At 43.8% G+C, this 16112-nt stretch overlaps 2 protein-coding genes and 1 long non-coding RNA gene across 8 annotated transcripts in view; 1 reads left to right on the top strand and 2 right to left on the bottom strand.

Moving 5' to 3' along the window:
• Window positions 1-765: 765 nt before the first annotated feature.
• LOC126983221 (probable serine hydrolase) overlaps window positions 766-16112 on the bottom strand; it is a 16465-nt gene continuing 1118 nt past the window's right edge. Inside the window, exons 2-5 of one of the 2 annotated variants that reach the window (XM_050835851.1) lie at window positions 14871-14966; window positions 5910-6100; window positions 4756-5375; window positions 766-3551 (exon numbers count right to left, since the gene is read on the bottom strand). In XM_050835851.1, the coding sequence (XP_050691808.1) occupies window positions 3348-3551; window positions 4756-5375; window positions 5910-6087 (1002 nt within the window). In that variant the 5' untranslated portion in view covers window positions 6088-6100; window positions 14871-14966 and the 3' untranslated portion in view covers window positions 766-3347. The remainder of the gene's footprint in view (window positions 3552-4755; window positions 5376-5909; window positions 6101-14870; window positions 14967-16112) is intronic. The other variant, XM_050835850.1, reaches the window with a different exon arrangement.
• LOC126983222 (serine hydrolase-like protein) lies at window positions 6130-13514 on the top strand. Of its 4 annotated transcripts, none has more exons than XM_050835854.1 (2): window positions 6130-6321; window positions 12043-13514. In XM_050835854.1, the coding sequence occupies exon 2, from the start codon at window positions 12062-12064 to the stop codon at window positions 13001-13003; it is 942 nt and encodes a 313-aa protein (XP_050691811.1). In that variant the 5' UTR covers window positions 6130-6321; window positions 12043-12061; the 3' UTR covers window positions 13004-13514. The 4 variants fall into 4 exon arrangements, with proteins under 4 accessions (XP_050691811.1, XP_050691810.1, XP_050691809.1 ...); XM_050835853.1 differs by lacking the exon at window positions 6130-6321 and adding an exon at window positions 6355-7180; XM_050835852.1 differs by lacking the exon at window positions 6130-6321 and adding an exon at window positions 9080-9220.
• On the bottom strand, window positions 7187-9116 carry LOC126983223 (uncharacterized). Of its 2 annotated transcripts, none has more exons than XR_007735680.1 (3): window positions 9005-9116; window positions 8416-8711; window positions 7187-8121 (listed from the first exon to the last, which is right to left on the bottom strand). It is a non-coding gene; the product is annotated as an uncharacterized LOC126983223 (long non-coding RNA). The 2 variants fall into 2 exon arrangements; XR_007735681.1 differs by having other exon boundaries at window positions 8564-8711.

Here is a 16112-nt window from a genome sequence, read left to right as displayed (position 1 = left end):
ACACAGACGTACCCTATGGTCCAGACTGGGTGGTACATCCTTAAATCAATGAATTTTATGATTTGCTGAGGAAAACTGAGCCGTAGAATAATAAAAATAAGCCATTTGCATGAGCAAACATGTAGCTACTGGCGGCCTGCCCTCTAGCGCTGTTCAGACTGTTCCCCCGCGCTCCGAGCCTCTGGAAATACCTCCAGCACGGGGAAGCGCGGGGCTCGTGATGCCTTGTGTGGACCAGAGGGTGTGGACGCCCTGTATCCCTATATAGCTGTATCTTTCGCGTCTACGCTCTGCAGCTCAAAAGCGACTGGACCGTCACTATACTAATAACTATAAATATAATAGGAGAAAGGGTGCATTGAATACATTGAATCCTGTTTGTTGTGTGCTTTGTGATTCCACTTAAAAATGTTGCAAATCATGTTCTGGCATGTGTCTTACCGTATAACAATTTGGAATATCGTCACCTTCGTAAACAAAGCGCCTAAGTCATTATTTTCTACTTTTCAGGAAATCAGAAAAGAACTGTCATTATCTCATTTGGCTTAAGATTTAGGCAGAAATGAAAAGGCCAATTCTAGAACACTCAAACCCTGAATGACGAAGGCAACTATACAATAATGGACGTCACTTCAAACTCACTTGTTGAAAAATTGATGTAGACAAAAACCTGGAAATCGCTGAAAAATGACTTGGCAATTATTTTATGAGGGTGACGATATTATAGCGCTTTGTATCATGACTCACCGGTAGTGAAACCCAAGATCATATAGAAATTATTTTATTCAGCTGCGACATCAATACAATAAAATAAATAAGGAATACAATCTACATAATCATAGTGTTTGTGTCCTTAATTAAGAGCTGTGGCTTGCTCCTCACACATCCCGCGTCCCTCCAAACATCACTTTTACAACAATAAATATTTCAGTTCAATTCAATTCAAACATCACACACAACATAAACAAAAATAAAGTGTATCTCATTTCTCTTCCGAAGGGTCGAGGCACTTATTTTACTTATTGTGAATTAATCAGTAAACAGAGAGAGAGAGAGAGAGAGAGAGAGAGAGAGAGAGAGAGAGAGAGAGAGAGAGAGAGAGAGAGAGAGAGAGAGGGGGGGGGGGGGGGGGGAACACGAAGCAAGGAATGAATGCCAGAAAAAGACTCAGGGAAGGGGAGATGAAGGAAGGAAAGCCAGGGGTGGGGAGATAAAGGGGGAGATGGAAGAGGGAAAAGGTAAGATTGGAGAGTTAAAGGGGTAGGGAAAGAGGGGAGGGGAAGGTAGGGTTGGAGTTAAAAAAGGGGAAGAAAGGAAGGGGATAGTAGGATTATGGGGAAGTTGAGGGGAGAGATAAGGAAGGGGAAAGTAAGGATGAGGGAGAGAGGAAGGGGGAAGGGGAAAGTAGGGTTAAGGGGGAGAAGGTGAGGGGAGAGATAAGGAAGGGGAAAGTGAGGGTGAGGGAGAGAGGAAGGGGAAAGTAGGGTTAAGGGGGAGAAGGTGAGGGGAGAGAAAGGGTGAGGGAGGGAGGAAGGGGGAAGGGGTAGGTAGGGAGGAAAGTGGGTAGTAGGGGAAAGGTTAAGCCAGAGAGATGAAGCACAAGGAGATGGGGGGAGAGGAGATGCTGATAGAAGTTTTTATATTTCTATTTGTGCCCTTCAATGTGACGGAGATGAACACTGTGGCCAGGTGCAGCTTTAGCGTATCTCCCCCACCCCCCCCCCTCCCTCCACACACACACACACACACACACACTTTAACTTTGCATATATTAACTCTATTTGTGATCACTAACGCCAGGAGCTCAAGGTTAATTAAGGCAGCACCCAGCATATGCGCAACACTATCACAGGTAAGTACTCCGCTGCCTGGCCCGCGTCCCTTCCACTGAGATACTATTGCTCCACGAGAACAAATTAGTAAAGCTCTTTGGCTGTAAGCCCGTATTCCTAAACGTCTCGGCGCCTCAGTGCGCCTGTTTGAAAAGCCTCTCGTAGAAGTTCCTAGGGTTTTCATGGACCGTTTTGTGATCCCGGTGATAGTTTGACCCGGCTTCTGCACCTTGAACGGGACACACACCCATGAAGATCCGGTTAATCTTCTCTGTGGCCTTGGGAAATAGTCGTAATGGGAACCCGGTGTTGTGTACGTGGCTGTCCCCGCTTTGTTTACAAACAAAAAGCGGACCGCTGCATACACGAATCCGATCCGGTCGTGTATATGGATGTCCCACCAGCACGGGAGGGAGTAGTTTTATTCTTTCATAGGAAAAACATTCATGAATCCAAAACAGCGCTATTTTGTAATAGCTATTACATAGCCATTAAATAGCCTGTATGCTAATTTCAAAACAAAACTATCTTGAGTTCTCCTTTGGTTGCTTGTAAGGTTTGGAGGATATTGTCCATCCAACAAAGAATACTGTAAATGCCCTATTTCATCCCTAAATTTAGCCAGTCCTTCCTGTAAATCTGAAGCAGTGTTATCGGGGGACGCCTGCGCACAGCTTTGTTTATCAACAAGTCGATGTTTGCAAACATTCGCTTCTGAGCACGCGCAGTTCTCGCGGGGACAACTACGTACAAGGGGACAGCTATACGTACACAACACCGGCACGTTTGAGAATACCGACGATACTACTACGTGGAGGAAGAACAGACGCAAAAAGGGCGAAAGAAATTAATGAGAACAAAGACAAAGAGATAAAAAGGATCGAAGAGGAAGGGAACTACATACACGAGCAGGACGGCTAAGCCTATTAATGTGCAACTTAAAATATCAGTGCGAGGTACCTAGAGAAAAAAAATCATAGTCCGAGTATAACACTGCAAGGGTATGGTAAATAAGCCCATCCCACAATATGAAGTATGTTTTAGTATACATAATTATGAAAACGGTCGAATATATGCTCTACTTACAGTCAGGCGCGTCCATTCTCTCTACTTTTCGTTCGGTCTCTATTTTATCGTTCATAAGGTAGCCGATAATTTTGGGGTGTGCCGAGACGCGCTTGGTGAAAACTTGTGAGTTGAAACTGAGAATAGGCTATGAAAGTCGCTCGGGATCATAATTAAAGAACAGTTGCCAGGTTTGGAACTATTTGCATCTGTTCTCCTATGTCTACCCCACTCGAATAATAAAACGTTCAGAGTGCCTTTTAGCAACATAAATAGCGTCAAATTATCACAAATGCTTAATTCACCTGAGATTACTTTTTCATACTTAACTTTAAACTAAAACCTGTTCATCCGGGTAAAAAGACGAGACTTTCACCGGTTACAATCGCGATAATCTACATAATACTGGTCTGAGACGCGTGGGTGACCTAATATCGGCTTATCTGTCTTCTACCCTAAATTGTGCCCTAATTCCTTTATACTGTCGAGGAAGCGCGTGATGGGATTGGCCACGGCGTCAACTGCTGTCAGGTGGATGTGGTGTTTCCCTTGTATATCGTAGTATCGGAAGTGCTGGCACCCCTGCTTGAAGCCCTCCAGCATGGCCTTAAGCCCCTCGGGATCCTTCTTCTCGTACTCGTGACCTTCACTCGCCTGGCCAGATGATGAAATGAGTGATAAGAGGCAAGGGCACTGACATAATGGTACACAGGGTTCGGGGTGATGAGCCGCCGAGATATTAATTGTTATCGAAAAGATCTACGGTGATAAGATTTCATGATTCTTAACTTAGATTGGTCTGCTTCTCGTCTATTGTTACCAGATGGCCTGAAGGGTAAAATTATTGGGGTCTGTTAGTATCGAGTAAAATATAACATTTTCTGCGGTCTGGATCACAGGGAAGATGTCTGTCTGATTAATTGTCTCCAAACAGATTAATGGATATAAGATTTCATGATTCTTAACTTAGATTGGTCTGCTTCTCGTCTATTGTTACCAGATGGCCTGAAAGGTAAAATTATTGAGGTCTGTTAGTATCGAGTAAGATATAACATTTTCTGCGGTCTGGATCACAGGGAAGATCTGTCTGTCTGGTTAATTGTCTCCTAACAGATTAATGGTGATAAGATTTCATGATTCTAAACTTAGATTGGTCTGCTTCTCGTCTATTGTTACCAGATGGCCTGAAGGGTAAAATTATTGAGGTCTGTTAGTATCGAGTAAGATATAACAGTTTCTGCCGTCTGGATCACAGGGAAGATCTGTCTGTCTGGTTGTCTCCTAACAGATTAATGGAGATAAGATTTCATGATTCTAAACTTAGATTGGTCTGCTTCTCGTCTATTGTTACCAGATAGCCTGAAGGGTAAAATTATTGAGGTCTGTTAGTATCGAGTAAGATATAACAGTTTCTGCCGTCTGGATCACAGGGAAGATCTGTCTGTCTGGTTGTCTCCTAACAGATTAATGGAGATACGATTTCATGGTTCTTAGTTTGAGTCCTCTGATTTTCGTAGGCCACATGGTCATCAGATAGTTCGATGGTTAAAATCAATGGGATCTGTTAGTAATATGACTAGGATAATCATGGTACCTAAAGCCTCTTAAGGGAGATTACACTGCGCGCCAATGGATTACGTTCATGATTACAGGAGCTTCAAGATTAGTACAAATATCTTCTTTTTTTTAGCAAGATTAGCCAACGAATCAGCCTTTACGAATACAGAATGTTATCTTTTCGTGCACTCGTAGTCAATGGAATACACGAATACACAACTGTCTCTTTCGTGCAGTTTCATGACCCAAACAACGACTGATCAATTGGCGCGCAGAGTACAAAAGACGTTTCCAAACTTACCTTGCAGATGAGGGTGGGAGAGGTGATCGCCCTGGCCATCTCTACCCACTCGTCCAAGGTGATGAAGCCGATGAAGTAAGCTTTCACCCGCAGGTCCCGCGTCAGCACCAGTCCCGTGCCGCCCTCAACCCTCCTGGCGCCCCGCTGCAGAAGGATCCTCGCGCCGCGCTCGTCCAGAGATCGACTCCCGTCCATTGTCCTTCTCACGAGCTCCTCCTCCTTGTACACCAGCGCAGGTTGAGATGCCTTGTCCTCGTTGTCAAATAACTGGAGGAAGTACTTCTTCATCGCTGCCGGCTGCTTCTCCGGCGTGAGGGACCAAACTTTTATTATGTCAATGGAGATGAAGGCGGCTACGTCCTCGGGGAAGGTGGCGGCGTACATAATGCCCACCACGGCGCCCATACTGTGGCCCAGATATATGAAGCGCTTCCAGCCGATGGCCATGACGGTCTTCCTGATGGCCCCCATGTAGCCTCGCGGGTCGTAGATGAAGCCCGGAGGAAAGTGGTCCGAGCGGCCGTGTCCCGGGAGGTCCAGCGACAGGAACCTGACGTCCTTCGGTAGGTGCGGCGCGAGGAGGTCGAAGGTATTGGCGTTGTCCAGCCACCCGTGTACTCCTGCGGTGGAGAAGAGGACGATGCTTACCCACCCATTGCTTCCCACATGGCTGCTATACCTTACATGATTCCCCCCCCCTCCCCCACGCATCACTCACACTCCTTCCACCCTTGAGTGTGTGTGTATTTACCTAGTTGTATTTACCTAGTTGTAGTTTTACAGGGCCTGGCCTCGTGTGGTTCCGTCTCCGTATCTGCATTTATCCAACTTTTCTTTAAAGCTTTGCACACTCCTCGCCGATACTACATTCTCACTTAGTCTGTTCCAAACCTCTATATTTCTTTGCGGGAAGCTATATTTCTTTGTGTGTGTGTGTGTGTGTGTGTGTGTGTGTGTGTGTGTGTGTGTGTGTGTGTGTGTGTGTGTGTGTGTGTGTGTGTGTTTACAAGCACATCTTTATTCAATTTATCATCAATGAATCACTGAAATCTTACTTTGTTCACTTCATTTTTTCCCCTGCCACAAACTGACTTTCCGTGACTTTCCTGAATGTGTAAATATCCACCCGCCGCTAACTCAACCAATCTACTCACCCAACATCAGTCTTGGGCCCTTTCCTCTGATCTTCCCTCGCATTGTCCCCCATCCGATGTTCACCTCGAACTCCTCCCAGTCCAAGGAGGTCGACGCCGTTCCATTCACCGCATCGTCTAGGTTTCCGTTGACTACCATGGCTCGGCCCTCACCGTTCTGCTGGGCTGCGGATGCCATCTCACCGGGTTGTCTGGGGGTTATATAAGCACTGATCGACATGATAAACGTTGCTCGGGCTAAAGTCTCGGCCCACAGCACCAAAGGGTAAAGGTAAAGTCGGGGGCGTACGCTAAAGTTCCGTGTGGCCTTGGTCTCAACTCCGTCACAGCATTCTTAAGCCTGAAGACGGATATCGGGTCATTGTGACATCCAGGTTATCAGTCACCTTCCCAAGCACAAACGTTAATGCAGGTAAGTCCAAGGTCGATAAAGTAATGTTCAATAGACGATAAGGAAACTATATATAGTCTCCTTACTACCGGTTTACTGTCTAATGATAAATGAATAAATACAGTAAGATGCATCATAACCAATTTGTACGCCCTTAGTAGGTAATGGTCAGGAAAAAGAACTCTTGGAAACATAGTGAACATTACGCTTGTCATTCCGGTCCTCATGCTGACATTGCAAAATTTCTATAACATGATTTTTTTTCTCGTTTTTTTCTAGGCACCGGTCACGCCCAGCTATAACGTATGCCCCCACCTCTATGTATACACGATAGTAAATATGTAAAGAGAAAGAATGCGAAAATTACTTAAAACACACAAGGCTAATATATGAACGTGCCTCAGGGCCTCCCATTGCTGACTGTGTACCGGTAGAATAAAAGTTTACGAAGAATGAACCCGGAAAAAGGAGAAAATGGGCAAGAACTATGATTGAAAACCTTTAGGAAGCATTACAGAGCTAATTCACCAGTCCAACACCGTCTCGTAACAGCCGATCCACACTGAACAATATCCCATACGATCCATAATGGCGAGTCTTCGATGCCACACCAAATACACAAGACTAGCTTTTCCTGTATAGTTTCCTCAAATTTCTGAAGTTAAAAATACGAAACACTATACAATGAAATTTCGAGGGCTCTGATATTGGTTTGGGAGTTTACTAACCCGGCTAGCAGAGAAATAAAAGAACATACCGATATATGGCACCCCTGAGTCGCATGTGTGGCTCCTAGGTGTGGCCTGTGGACCGTGGCACCACCTCACCTCAGTCACCTTGATCAGAGTGCCGCAAGTGACCCTGCGTCCTCATTCCCCAGGTAACTCATTAACGCTGGCACAGGTGTTGGTGAGGGTTAAGAAATACTCCCACAAGCAAATAATTGATCATGTTCTCTCTCTTCGTTTATTTATTTGTTTTGTGTTTCTCGTAGTCCATCCCACTAGCATTTTTAGCTTGTATATTTCTTAACTATTACTTATTTCCTCGCTAGTATGGAAATTATGTTGTCCCACAGTCTGACTAGCCCCCCAAAAAACACTCCAGAAGAATTATAATCATTGCAACTCACATTCTCATTGAAATAATTGCTCTACAGCTACGTACATACTGTTTTTAACTTTATATACATTGGAAATTAGAGGGCCCTTTTTTAATATCAGTACAATCGTTATTCCATGTGTTGTCCTCAGAAAACTTAAGACACCTGCACTAAACCAAATAGAAATAAATTAATAAATAAATCAGAAATCGAATCAACTAACAAGGAGTCTCCCCTTCCACGGCTGCACACGACGTTTTCTCTTTACTAATCTCTGTAAACTAACGAAACGTGAACTTCGCCAAATAAAAAAAATACATAAAAAATCGAATCACCTGCTTATGATTGATTGATAGTTTATTGATGCAAGTATACCACAAAGGAGAAGGGAGGAGCATGCTATACCAGCCCCCAGGCAGTATATACATAGTGTGATTAAACAACTAGGGAGACATGTGAAGGTAGCACCATGAAACTAAAGACACAATGGTAGGAAACAAGTGCTAAAAAATAAAGGCTTATGGCACATCCTTCCAGCCCACTGAATTACATGAAGCTGTCCCACTATGATTCATGAACTAATGACAGTCTCCTCTTCCATGGCTGCACACAACGCTCTCTCTTTCCTTTAACCTATACCGTAAACTAATGTCACGTGCACTTTGCCAAATATTGCACTCTGTAAGATGTAAAATAAATAAATAAGGAAAAGAAAGAACCTGTAACAAAAGTAAGAGTCTCCCCTTGAATGGCTGCACACATCGCTTTCTCTTTTCTTTAACCTATACCGTAAACTAATGACACGTGCACTTTGCCAAATATTGCACTCTGTAAGATGTAAAATAAATAAATAAGGTAAAGAAAGAACATGTAGCAAAAGTAAGAGTCTCCCCTTCCATGGCTGCACACAACGCTCTCTCTTTCCTTTAACCTATACCGTAAACTAATGTCACGTGCACTTTGCCAAATATTGCACTCTGGAAGATGTAAAATAAATAAGGAAAAGAAAGAACATGTAACAAAAGTAAGAGTTTCCCCTTATATGGCCGCACACAACGCTTTCTCTTTCCTTTATGCTATTCCATAACTAATGTCACGTTCACTTTGCCTAATATTGCACTCTGTAAGATGTAAAATAAATAAATAAGGAAAAGAAAGAACCTGTAACAAAAGTAAGAGTCTCCCCTTGAATGGCTGCACACAACGCTTTCTCTGTCCTTTATGCTATTCCCTAACTAATGTCACGTGCACTTTGCCAAATATTGCACTCTGTAAGATGTAAAATAAATAAATAAGGAAAAGAAAGAACCTGTAACAAAAGTAAGAGTCTCCCCTTATATGGCCGCACACAACGCTTTCTCTGTCCTTTATGCTATTCCCTAACTAATGTCACGTGCACTTTGCCAAATATTGCACTCTGGAAGATGTAAAATAAATAAATAAGGAAAAGAAAGAACTTGTAGCAAAAGTAAGAGTCTCCCCTTGAATGGCTGCACACAACGCTCTCTCTTTCCTTTAACCTATACCGTAAACTAATGTCGCGTGCACTTCGCCAAATATTGCACTCTGGAAGATGTAAAATAAATAAGGAAAAGAAAGAACCTGTCACAATAGCAAGAGTCTCCCCTTGAATGGCTGCACACAACGTTTTCTTTCCGCAATCACTCAACGTTACTCAATACTCAGCCAAAGAGGAGAGAGAGAGAGAGAGAGAGAGAGAGAGAGAGAGAGACTATAAGAACCTTTGAACTCAGCTGAGGGAGAGATTATAAGAGCCGGAATAACACTCAACACAGCCTTTCCACTCTTTCACTCAAGGTAATTCCTCACACAACCCTCGTCATCCCTTCAACAAATAGACCCGTCGTCGGTTAAGATTATCCCACACAAAGATGTTCCTTAACTTTTTCTTAACTGCTTTTCCGTGTGCACATCATTCCGGCGAGTGAGCATCTGTGGACCCACTAATATTTTTGATTTCATGTCCATTGAAGGTAAAGCTCCAGAAGGTATTTCTCCAGAATTACACCCAAAACACGACCCTTTTTTTTTAGGTGGATTTTTTATGTGCTATCCACTAATGATAACTCAAATTACTCGTTTCTGAGATTTGTATAACTAATCAAGTGGTGATAGGTTGCTATGCACAGCGGAGGAAAGCTTTTATTTCAGCAGTGATAAGTTGTGTGCATTAGGTTGGCCTGGGGGTTGAGAAAAAAGGAAAGTTTTGTTTAGTTGGCACAACATCTGTGGTCATATGCCAGAGAGAGACAGAAGGGGAAGGAATTAAAGGAGAAAGGAAAAAATCCCAGCAGACAGGACACAACCCCGATTAATACCTGGTACCTATTCACTGCTGGGTGGAGAGGGGCGTAGGGTATTGGGGGCTGAGAAGAGTGAGTGGCAGAGCAAGGGTTTGGTGAGGGCCAGGTCCACCATCCTCAACAGGGGTGATTCAGAAAGGTTACTGTGCAGTTGAAGCCACATCATTATTATCCTGTCACGTTTAACCTATCCTAACTCAGTTGACAGACCCAAACCTTACCATATCTACGAGTTGACTAGCGTAAGCAGGCCCATAATTTTGGCAGATTTTTCAGGGGGACTTGAGGGCATCATTGGTTCATGAGGTGTGTGTGGGGAGAGCGAGCATACACAGGTGTGGGAATTGTTTTGAAAAATAAGCACTTTTAGTGGCATTCTGAGGCTGGTATCGATAGCATTGAAAGGGCTATAGCCCCCCTAGCCCCCCAGAAATTATGGCCCTGATAAGTACCGTAAGTCATTTTCAGCGGTTGTAATAAGCATGTGTTTCTTTTTCTCTCTGTTGGTTGTATCAAACTGCCCTGCAAAATTTGGGCCACTGCATTGTGTCACTGTTAGAAATCAGGAACAGTTTAGGGCTCTGTCAACTAGAGCTCTTCTGTGGAGAGACAAAGAGAGGCATATCAAGTCTTACTGAGGACATCGAGGGCTATTTCGATGCAAATGACCTTTGACCTCCCTTCTGAGTCCTGAAGAAAACACTTTAAAGAGCCATATGTAATGGACCCTCCCAGTGAGCAGCTCTGAGCTACTGGGTCAGATCTGGTAAACCATCCCCTATGGTTCAGGGCCTTTTGGAGTCTTTATTTGCAGCTCAATCCTTTCCACAAGGATTGTTGGTCTCTTGACTGACTTGTATTCTGGAATTGAGAATGCTATGAAGTGTAGGGGGAGCATGTACACCATTCCTGAAAATATAGCGGTGAGGCAGGGCTGCATCCTTGCCCCATCATTTTTCAGCACTTGTATGGACTGGGTATAAGGCAGAGCTGTGAACCTAATACATTGAGAAACATCCATTGGATACCTCTCCATCTGAAATTAACTTCTCCTCTGGCCTATTGTTCTGTTTTCTTTTGTTGGAGCAGCATATAGCAGGCTTTTTTGTTATTGTTTGTTTTTTGCCCTTGAGCTGCCTCCCTTGCTGTTATAAAAAAAATACAAACCAGGGTCACTGACTTTGTATTTGCCAATGATCCAGTAATCCTTGCAAAGTCAGTGGGGATTCTCGTAATTGCTCTCAAGGCACTGCACAAGGAGGTGAAGTCCTTGGGACTTAAGGTCTACTGGGCCAAGACCAAGGTACAGGTGTCTGATGACTTACTAGAGGAAACAGTATAGTCTGTTCATGTGTGTAACTTGTCTTGTCATTGGTTTAGGTGACGTTCACAATGGTCAACTTGGGAGGCCATTGCCCCTACACTGTGTTCCACTCCTGATGTGGCTCAGCTTGTCAGGGAGTGAGTTACTCTAACCCCATTGGAGTAGGTGAATGCAGGACTGGGGGTTCATTATCCCCTGCAGAAACAGGTCAAACTTTCTCTTGAAGCTCTCTGTTCTGTAGTTATGTCTGAAAATTTCACAGGTAGCCTAGTTCAGAACAACAGTGGGTCTTGTCAAGAAGTTTTCTGGAGGGCTGGCTTGCCCTACATTGTTATGAACTTGCTTAGCAGGAGTATATGACATTGTCAATATGTACATATGCAAAAGGACAAAAATTTGGATCTTTCAGGTGCTTGTGGTTCCTGTCTTATTTTATGGCTGCGACATGGACTTTAAAATAGTAATTTAAAGAGGCGAACTGATGCATTTGGTAATGAGTGTCTGCAGAATCATTGCATATTGCTGGAACGATTGTGTCAAACCAGCGAATATTCCATAAGACTGAATTGGGGCCTATTACCTGTATAGTCCATGAGCACCAACTCTGCCTCTACGGACATATAGTACACTACCTAGAAGTCAACTTTGCTCACCGGGTTGTTTTGTAAGAGACTATCCTGAGTGGAGGAGGCCAAGGGGATGCCCACAAAGCTTGTGGCTTGAGCAAGTCAATGGATCTTGCCACGAGGAGGAAGGGGGCCAGTATGGAGATGTGCTAATGGGGATCTCCAGGGATGTGTCTTACGGTGGATGAGGCAATGTGGCTCTCAGCGTATGCTCCCAACGATTAAGAAATTATTTACCATAAGAAATATGTTATATCATTTGTAGATTCCCATATTCACAATGATACAAATGGTGTTCTTCATACATACCATGTGTCATCATCTTTCCATGACAATCAATAATATAACAATTTATCTTCCTGGCAGACTGGTGAGCCGCTACAAGATGGGAAGCGAGATCACATGGAGCCCCGTTTCCCTTGACCTTGGTTGGGGGCACATGGCTGGCAAGAGCTGTGTTGTTGGCGGTGGAGTGCACACAAGTGGCCTGAGAATCCTAGGTGTTCATGGCTGGCTGGACAACGCAAATTCCTTTGACACCCTTGCACCCTATCTACCCTGTGGGGTGAAGCTGTTGGTGCTGGACTTGCCTGGGCATGGACATTCAGACCATTTGCCTGCTGGTGCTCAGTATGATCTAATAACCTATGTCCTACATCTGAGACGAGCAATGGATAAGGTTGGCTGGGACAGATTCGTTATTTTAGGCCACAGTCTGGGTGGGGGGATAACCACCTTCTTCACTGCCCTCTTCCCTAAGAGAGTAATAGCTATAATTACTTTGGATTCTATCATATTCAGACCTATGACCATTGAAGACCTTCAGATGAATGTTGCCACACTTCTAAAAGGAGAGGTACTGAAGAAACAGGAGAATCTTGTTTACTCCGAGCAGCAAGCTATTGAACGACTCATCAGTGCCCGAGGGGAGGCAGCCATTGATGCAGATGCAGCATACATCCTCCTGCCAAGATCTGCCCAACAAGTGGAGGGTGGATACATGTGGAGTCACGACCACAGAGCGAGAGCAAGATTACATTCAATATTTACCGTTGACGGATGGCGCATGATAATCTCCAGTATCAAGTGTCCAGTCCTGATCGTCGCTGCTAACCAGGGAATATGTACCCCACCCGTTCGAGAAGCCATGAAGGGAGCGATTGAGTGGTTCCGCAGCAATGCCCAGTGGTTTGAGCTGGCCCCAGTGGACGGCTCGCATCACGTTCACTTGACTTATCCTGAGAGAGTGGCCAAACCCCTCGTACCCTTCCTCCAAAGAGTTGCTCTGGAGGCTGCTTCCCCTAAACCCTTACAAGCAAGATTATGACCTTTGTATCTGTAATCATGCCATTACCTAGTAAAAAGCAGATGTACTGTACTGACCCCATAGCCTAACAGTAGGATTATGACCTTTTGTGTCTGTGAGCATGACAACCTTTTTTATGTCTATTTACTATACTGTCCCCATACCACTAAAAGCAAGATTTTGACCTTTGTGTAATCATGGCAGTCTTGTAAGATTGTATGGTTCTGTCCATTGACCCCTACAAGAAAGACTACAACCTTTTAGTGTTTGTAATTATATAACAATTTTGTAAAAAGCTAATGTACTATTTATGATTATTTATGTTGCTGAAATGGATGTTTATTTTATTATACTTTTAAAATTTATGTTCTTTTAAATTTTATTAAAATACTAAAATTTAACCAGTAGAGGTGCTACATACAGTACTATTTATGTTTTAAGTAGATGTTTATTTTATGAAATTTATCAATTTCATCAATGCACAGAAATTTTACCAGTACGCCTGTTACTAAAATTCGTCGGAATTATGTTTTCTATGCCTTTTCTGACCTTAATTCCCACAAAGGTTATGGAAGTGATGAAGTGCCTCCTACTGTCTTTAAATACTGTGCTTCCGTGCTGACACCCTGCCTGGTCTAACTCTTTTGTCTATGCCATTCAACATCTACCTTTCTTTCCTGCTGAAAGCATGGCTACATACACCCTGTGCCTAAGAGGAGTGACAGGTCGAATCCTTCAAACTACTGTCCAATAGCATTACTTTTTTGTCTTTCTAAAGCAGGGCCGGGTAGCCTCCGGCCCGCAGGCCATATCTGGCCCAGCATCTGGCTCACCACCCTGCTAAGCATTAACAATGCAAACCAGCCTGCCGAACCCCAGAAAAAAAAGAAGCTAAACAGCATCTGCTGGCAAATACAGTTTGACAACCTTGCACTCCTCATCTCACTCTGCGAGAGTTGCCAGGCCTGTCCTTTTTGAAATCTGGTTGTCCTCTTTAATTTTAACAAAAAAGAACACGCTGAAACTGTCTTGTCATGGGGCAATGCTGTCCTGTGTGTGCGACCTGCAGCAGATCGCCTCTTTCCTCCATAAAGATTCTGAATACCAGCAATGTGAAGCTGCACTCATCAATGCCTTCAAAGTTGTGTGTGTTGTCACCGAGAGGCGACTGTGGTGTAACGGGTAGCACGTCCGCCCGGCAAGCGGAAGGACTCGGGTTTGATCCCCGGGCGGTGCCTGCCTTTTCTGGTGAACCCCCTACCTCCAACAAAAGTTAAGATGGGCTCCGTTGTCTGACGTTAAGTTTGTGGTTCTGAATTCTCATTTCGGCATGTGGCCTGCTCCCAAAAGTCTCATCTGGTCCTTGCTTCAAAAAGGTTGCCCGCCCCTATTCTAAAGCTTTTGAAACAATCCATAACAGGAAGGTTCTTGAGCATCTATCAACTCCTGACCTTTCTTATTGCCAGTTTGGGTTCTCCAATGGGCATTCTTTTGGTGATCGTGCTTTCTTAACTGACTCCTGGTCATCCTCTCTCAGCCATTATTAGTGCAATTTTTGCTGTTGCCCTAGACATCTTAAAAGCTTTAGATAGAGTCTAGCACAAATCTTTGCTTTCCATACCACCCTCCTACGGATTCTATCCCTCTGTACTTTTATCTTCAATTTCCTCTCTGGGTGATCTATCCCCACTGTGGGAGACAGTCACTGTTCTTCATTTCAACATATCAAGAGTGGTGTCCTGCAAAGCTCTTCCACCTCCAACCCTCCTTAACTCAGGTGTGAAATAATTAAAGGAAAGAGGTAACTATAAAACAGCAGCAACTGGTAAAGATACAAAATAAAGATCAATAAAAGGTTGGAAATGTGATGAAATGTAAAACACCATACCTGAGGGCCTGCTGACTTCAAACTCTCACTTCAGGCTTCTCTCCAATACTGTGAGGAGCTATGACCTGGAGGGAGCCATTGAAGGGGGGGGGTTACCTGGAGGAAGGAAATGCCCAGGTAAGGTTCTGAAGTAGGCATAGAGTAACTTGGATAGGCTACTGACTTCAGCAGAGGTGGGCGCGGTACTGAAAAACCAGTAGTGCGGTTGCGGCAGTGCAGTACTTTTTCCGGAGTAGTGCGGTTGTAGTAGTGCGATCCCATTTTTTTTCTTTCCCAGTGCGGTACACGGTACTGCGGTACCAGTAGTCAAAATAAAAAATACTTTAGTGCCTATCCTGGCTATCCAAACAAAGGAAACATGCTAAAAATAGTACAATTGCCTTAATTTACAATAGATTTTCCCAATATAAAAGCAATAATAAATCAAGCAGCTACAAATGCACTTTTGGAATCAATTTATTTACTAGTTTAGTCTGTCTATTTAGTATTTAATTTTGAACAATAACTGAAAAAGACAGAATACTTGAATCACCGATTCTGATGACTGTGAGCATGCCGCGCTGCAAATGTCATCTTTGATAGTTTTCAAAGTACCACAAAAAAGTACTGCAGGATTTTTTAGTGCGGTATTTTCATAAATTCTGCAGTAGTGCGGTACTTTTTTGTGATGCGGTACTACCACACTAAGTACCGCACTTGCCCACCTCTGGACTTCAGACCACCATCACAGCAGCAATGATCAAAAAGGTAAAACAAGCTTGTCCCTGGTGGTGATTATAGGGAAAATACTAGTCACAGAGGTATAGACAAACAACAGGAAGAAAGTGACAACAGAATAGGTGTCTGAGAGGTGCAATGAACTTTTTACTAATGAATCCAGTGCCCCAGTAGCTAATGGGGTTAAGATTCATTTTAGTACCATGCCAGTATTTCAATACCTACCTTATGAACCATCACTAGCATCATGTATCTTTTCTACAAACGTTCAACAACCATGGAAACGCTTTAAAAATCCAACACAAGGACTATTTATTGTTGAAAATAGGGGATAATATTCACGAAAGCATAGCCTCCTCTGGCGGCGGTGCAGCTGGTGTTGTGAGAAATACCTCCTCGCAGAAATAAGTCGCATATACATGTGGGGGGGGTCCAGGGGGGCAAAGCACCCCCGTTAGCTGTCAGGTTGTAAAGTTTGGTTGGAGTAGATTAAATATGCTCCCCCACCCTAAACCCTCTGCGAGC

The sequence above is a fragment of the Eriocheir sinensis genome, chromosome 53 (assembly GCF_024679095.1).
Source record: "Eriocheir sinensis breed Jianghai 21 chromosome 53, ASM2467909v1, whole genome shotgun sequence".
Lineage (NCBI taxonomy): Eukaryota > Metazoa > Arthropoda > Malacostraca > Decapoda > Varunidae > Eriocheir > Eriocheir sinensis.
This window is presented reverse-complemented; position numbering and strand designations above follow the sequence as displayed.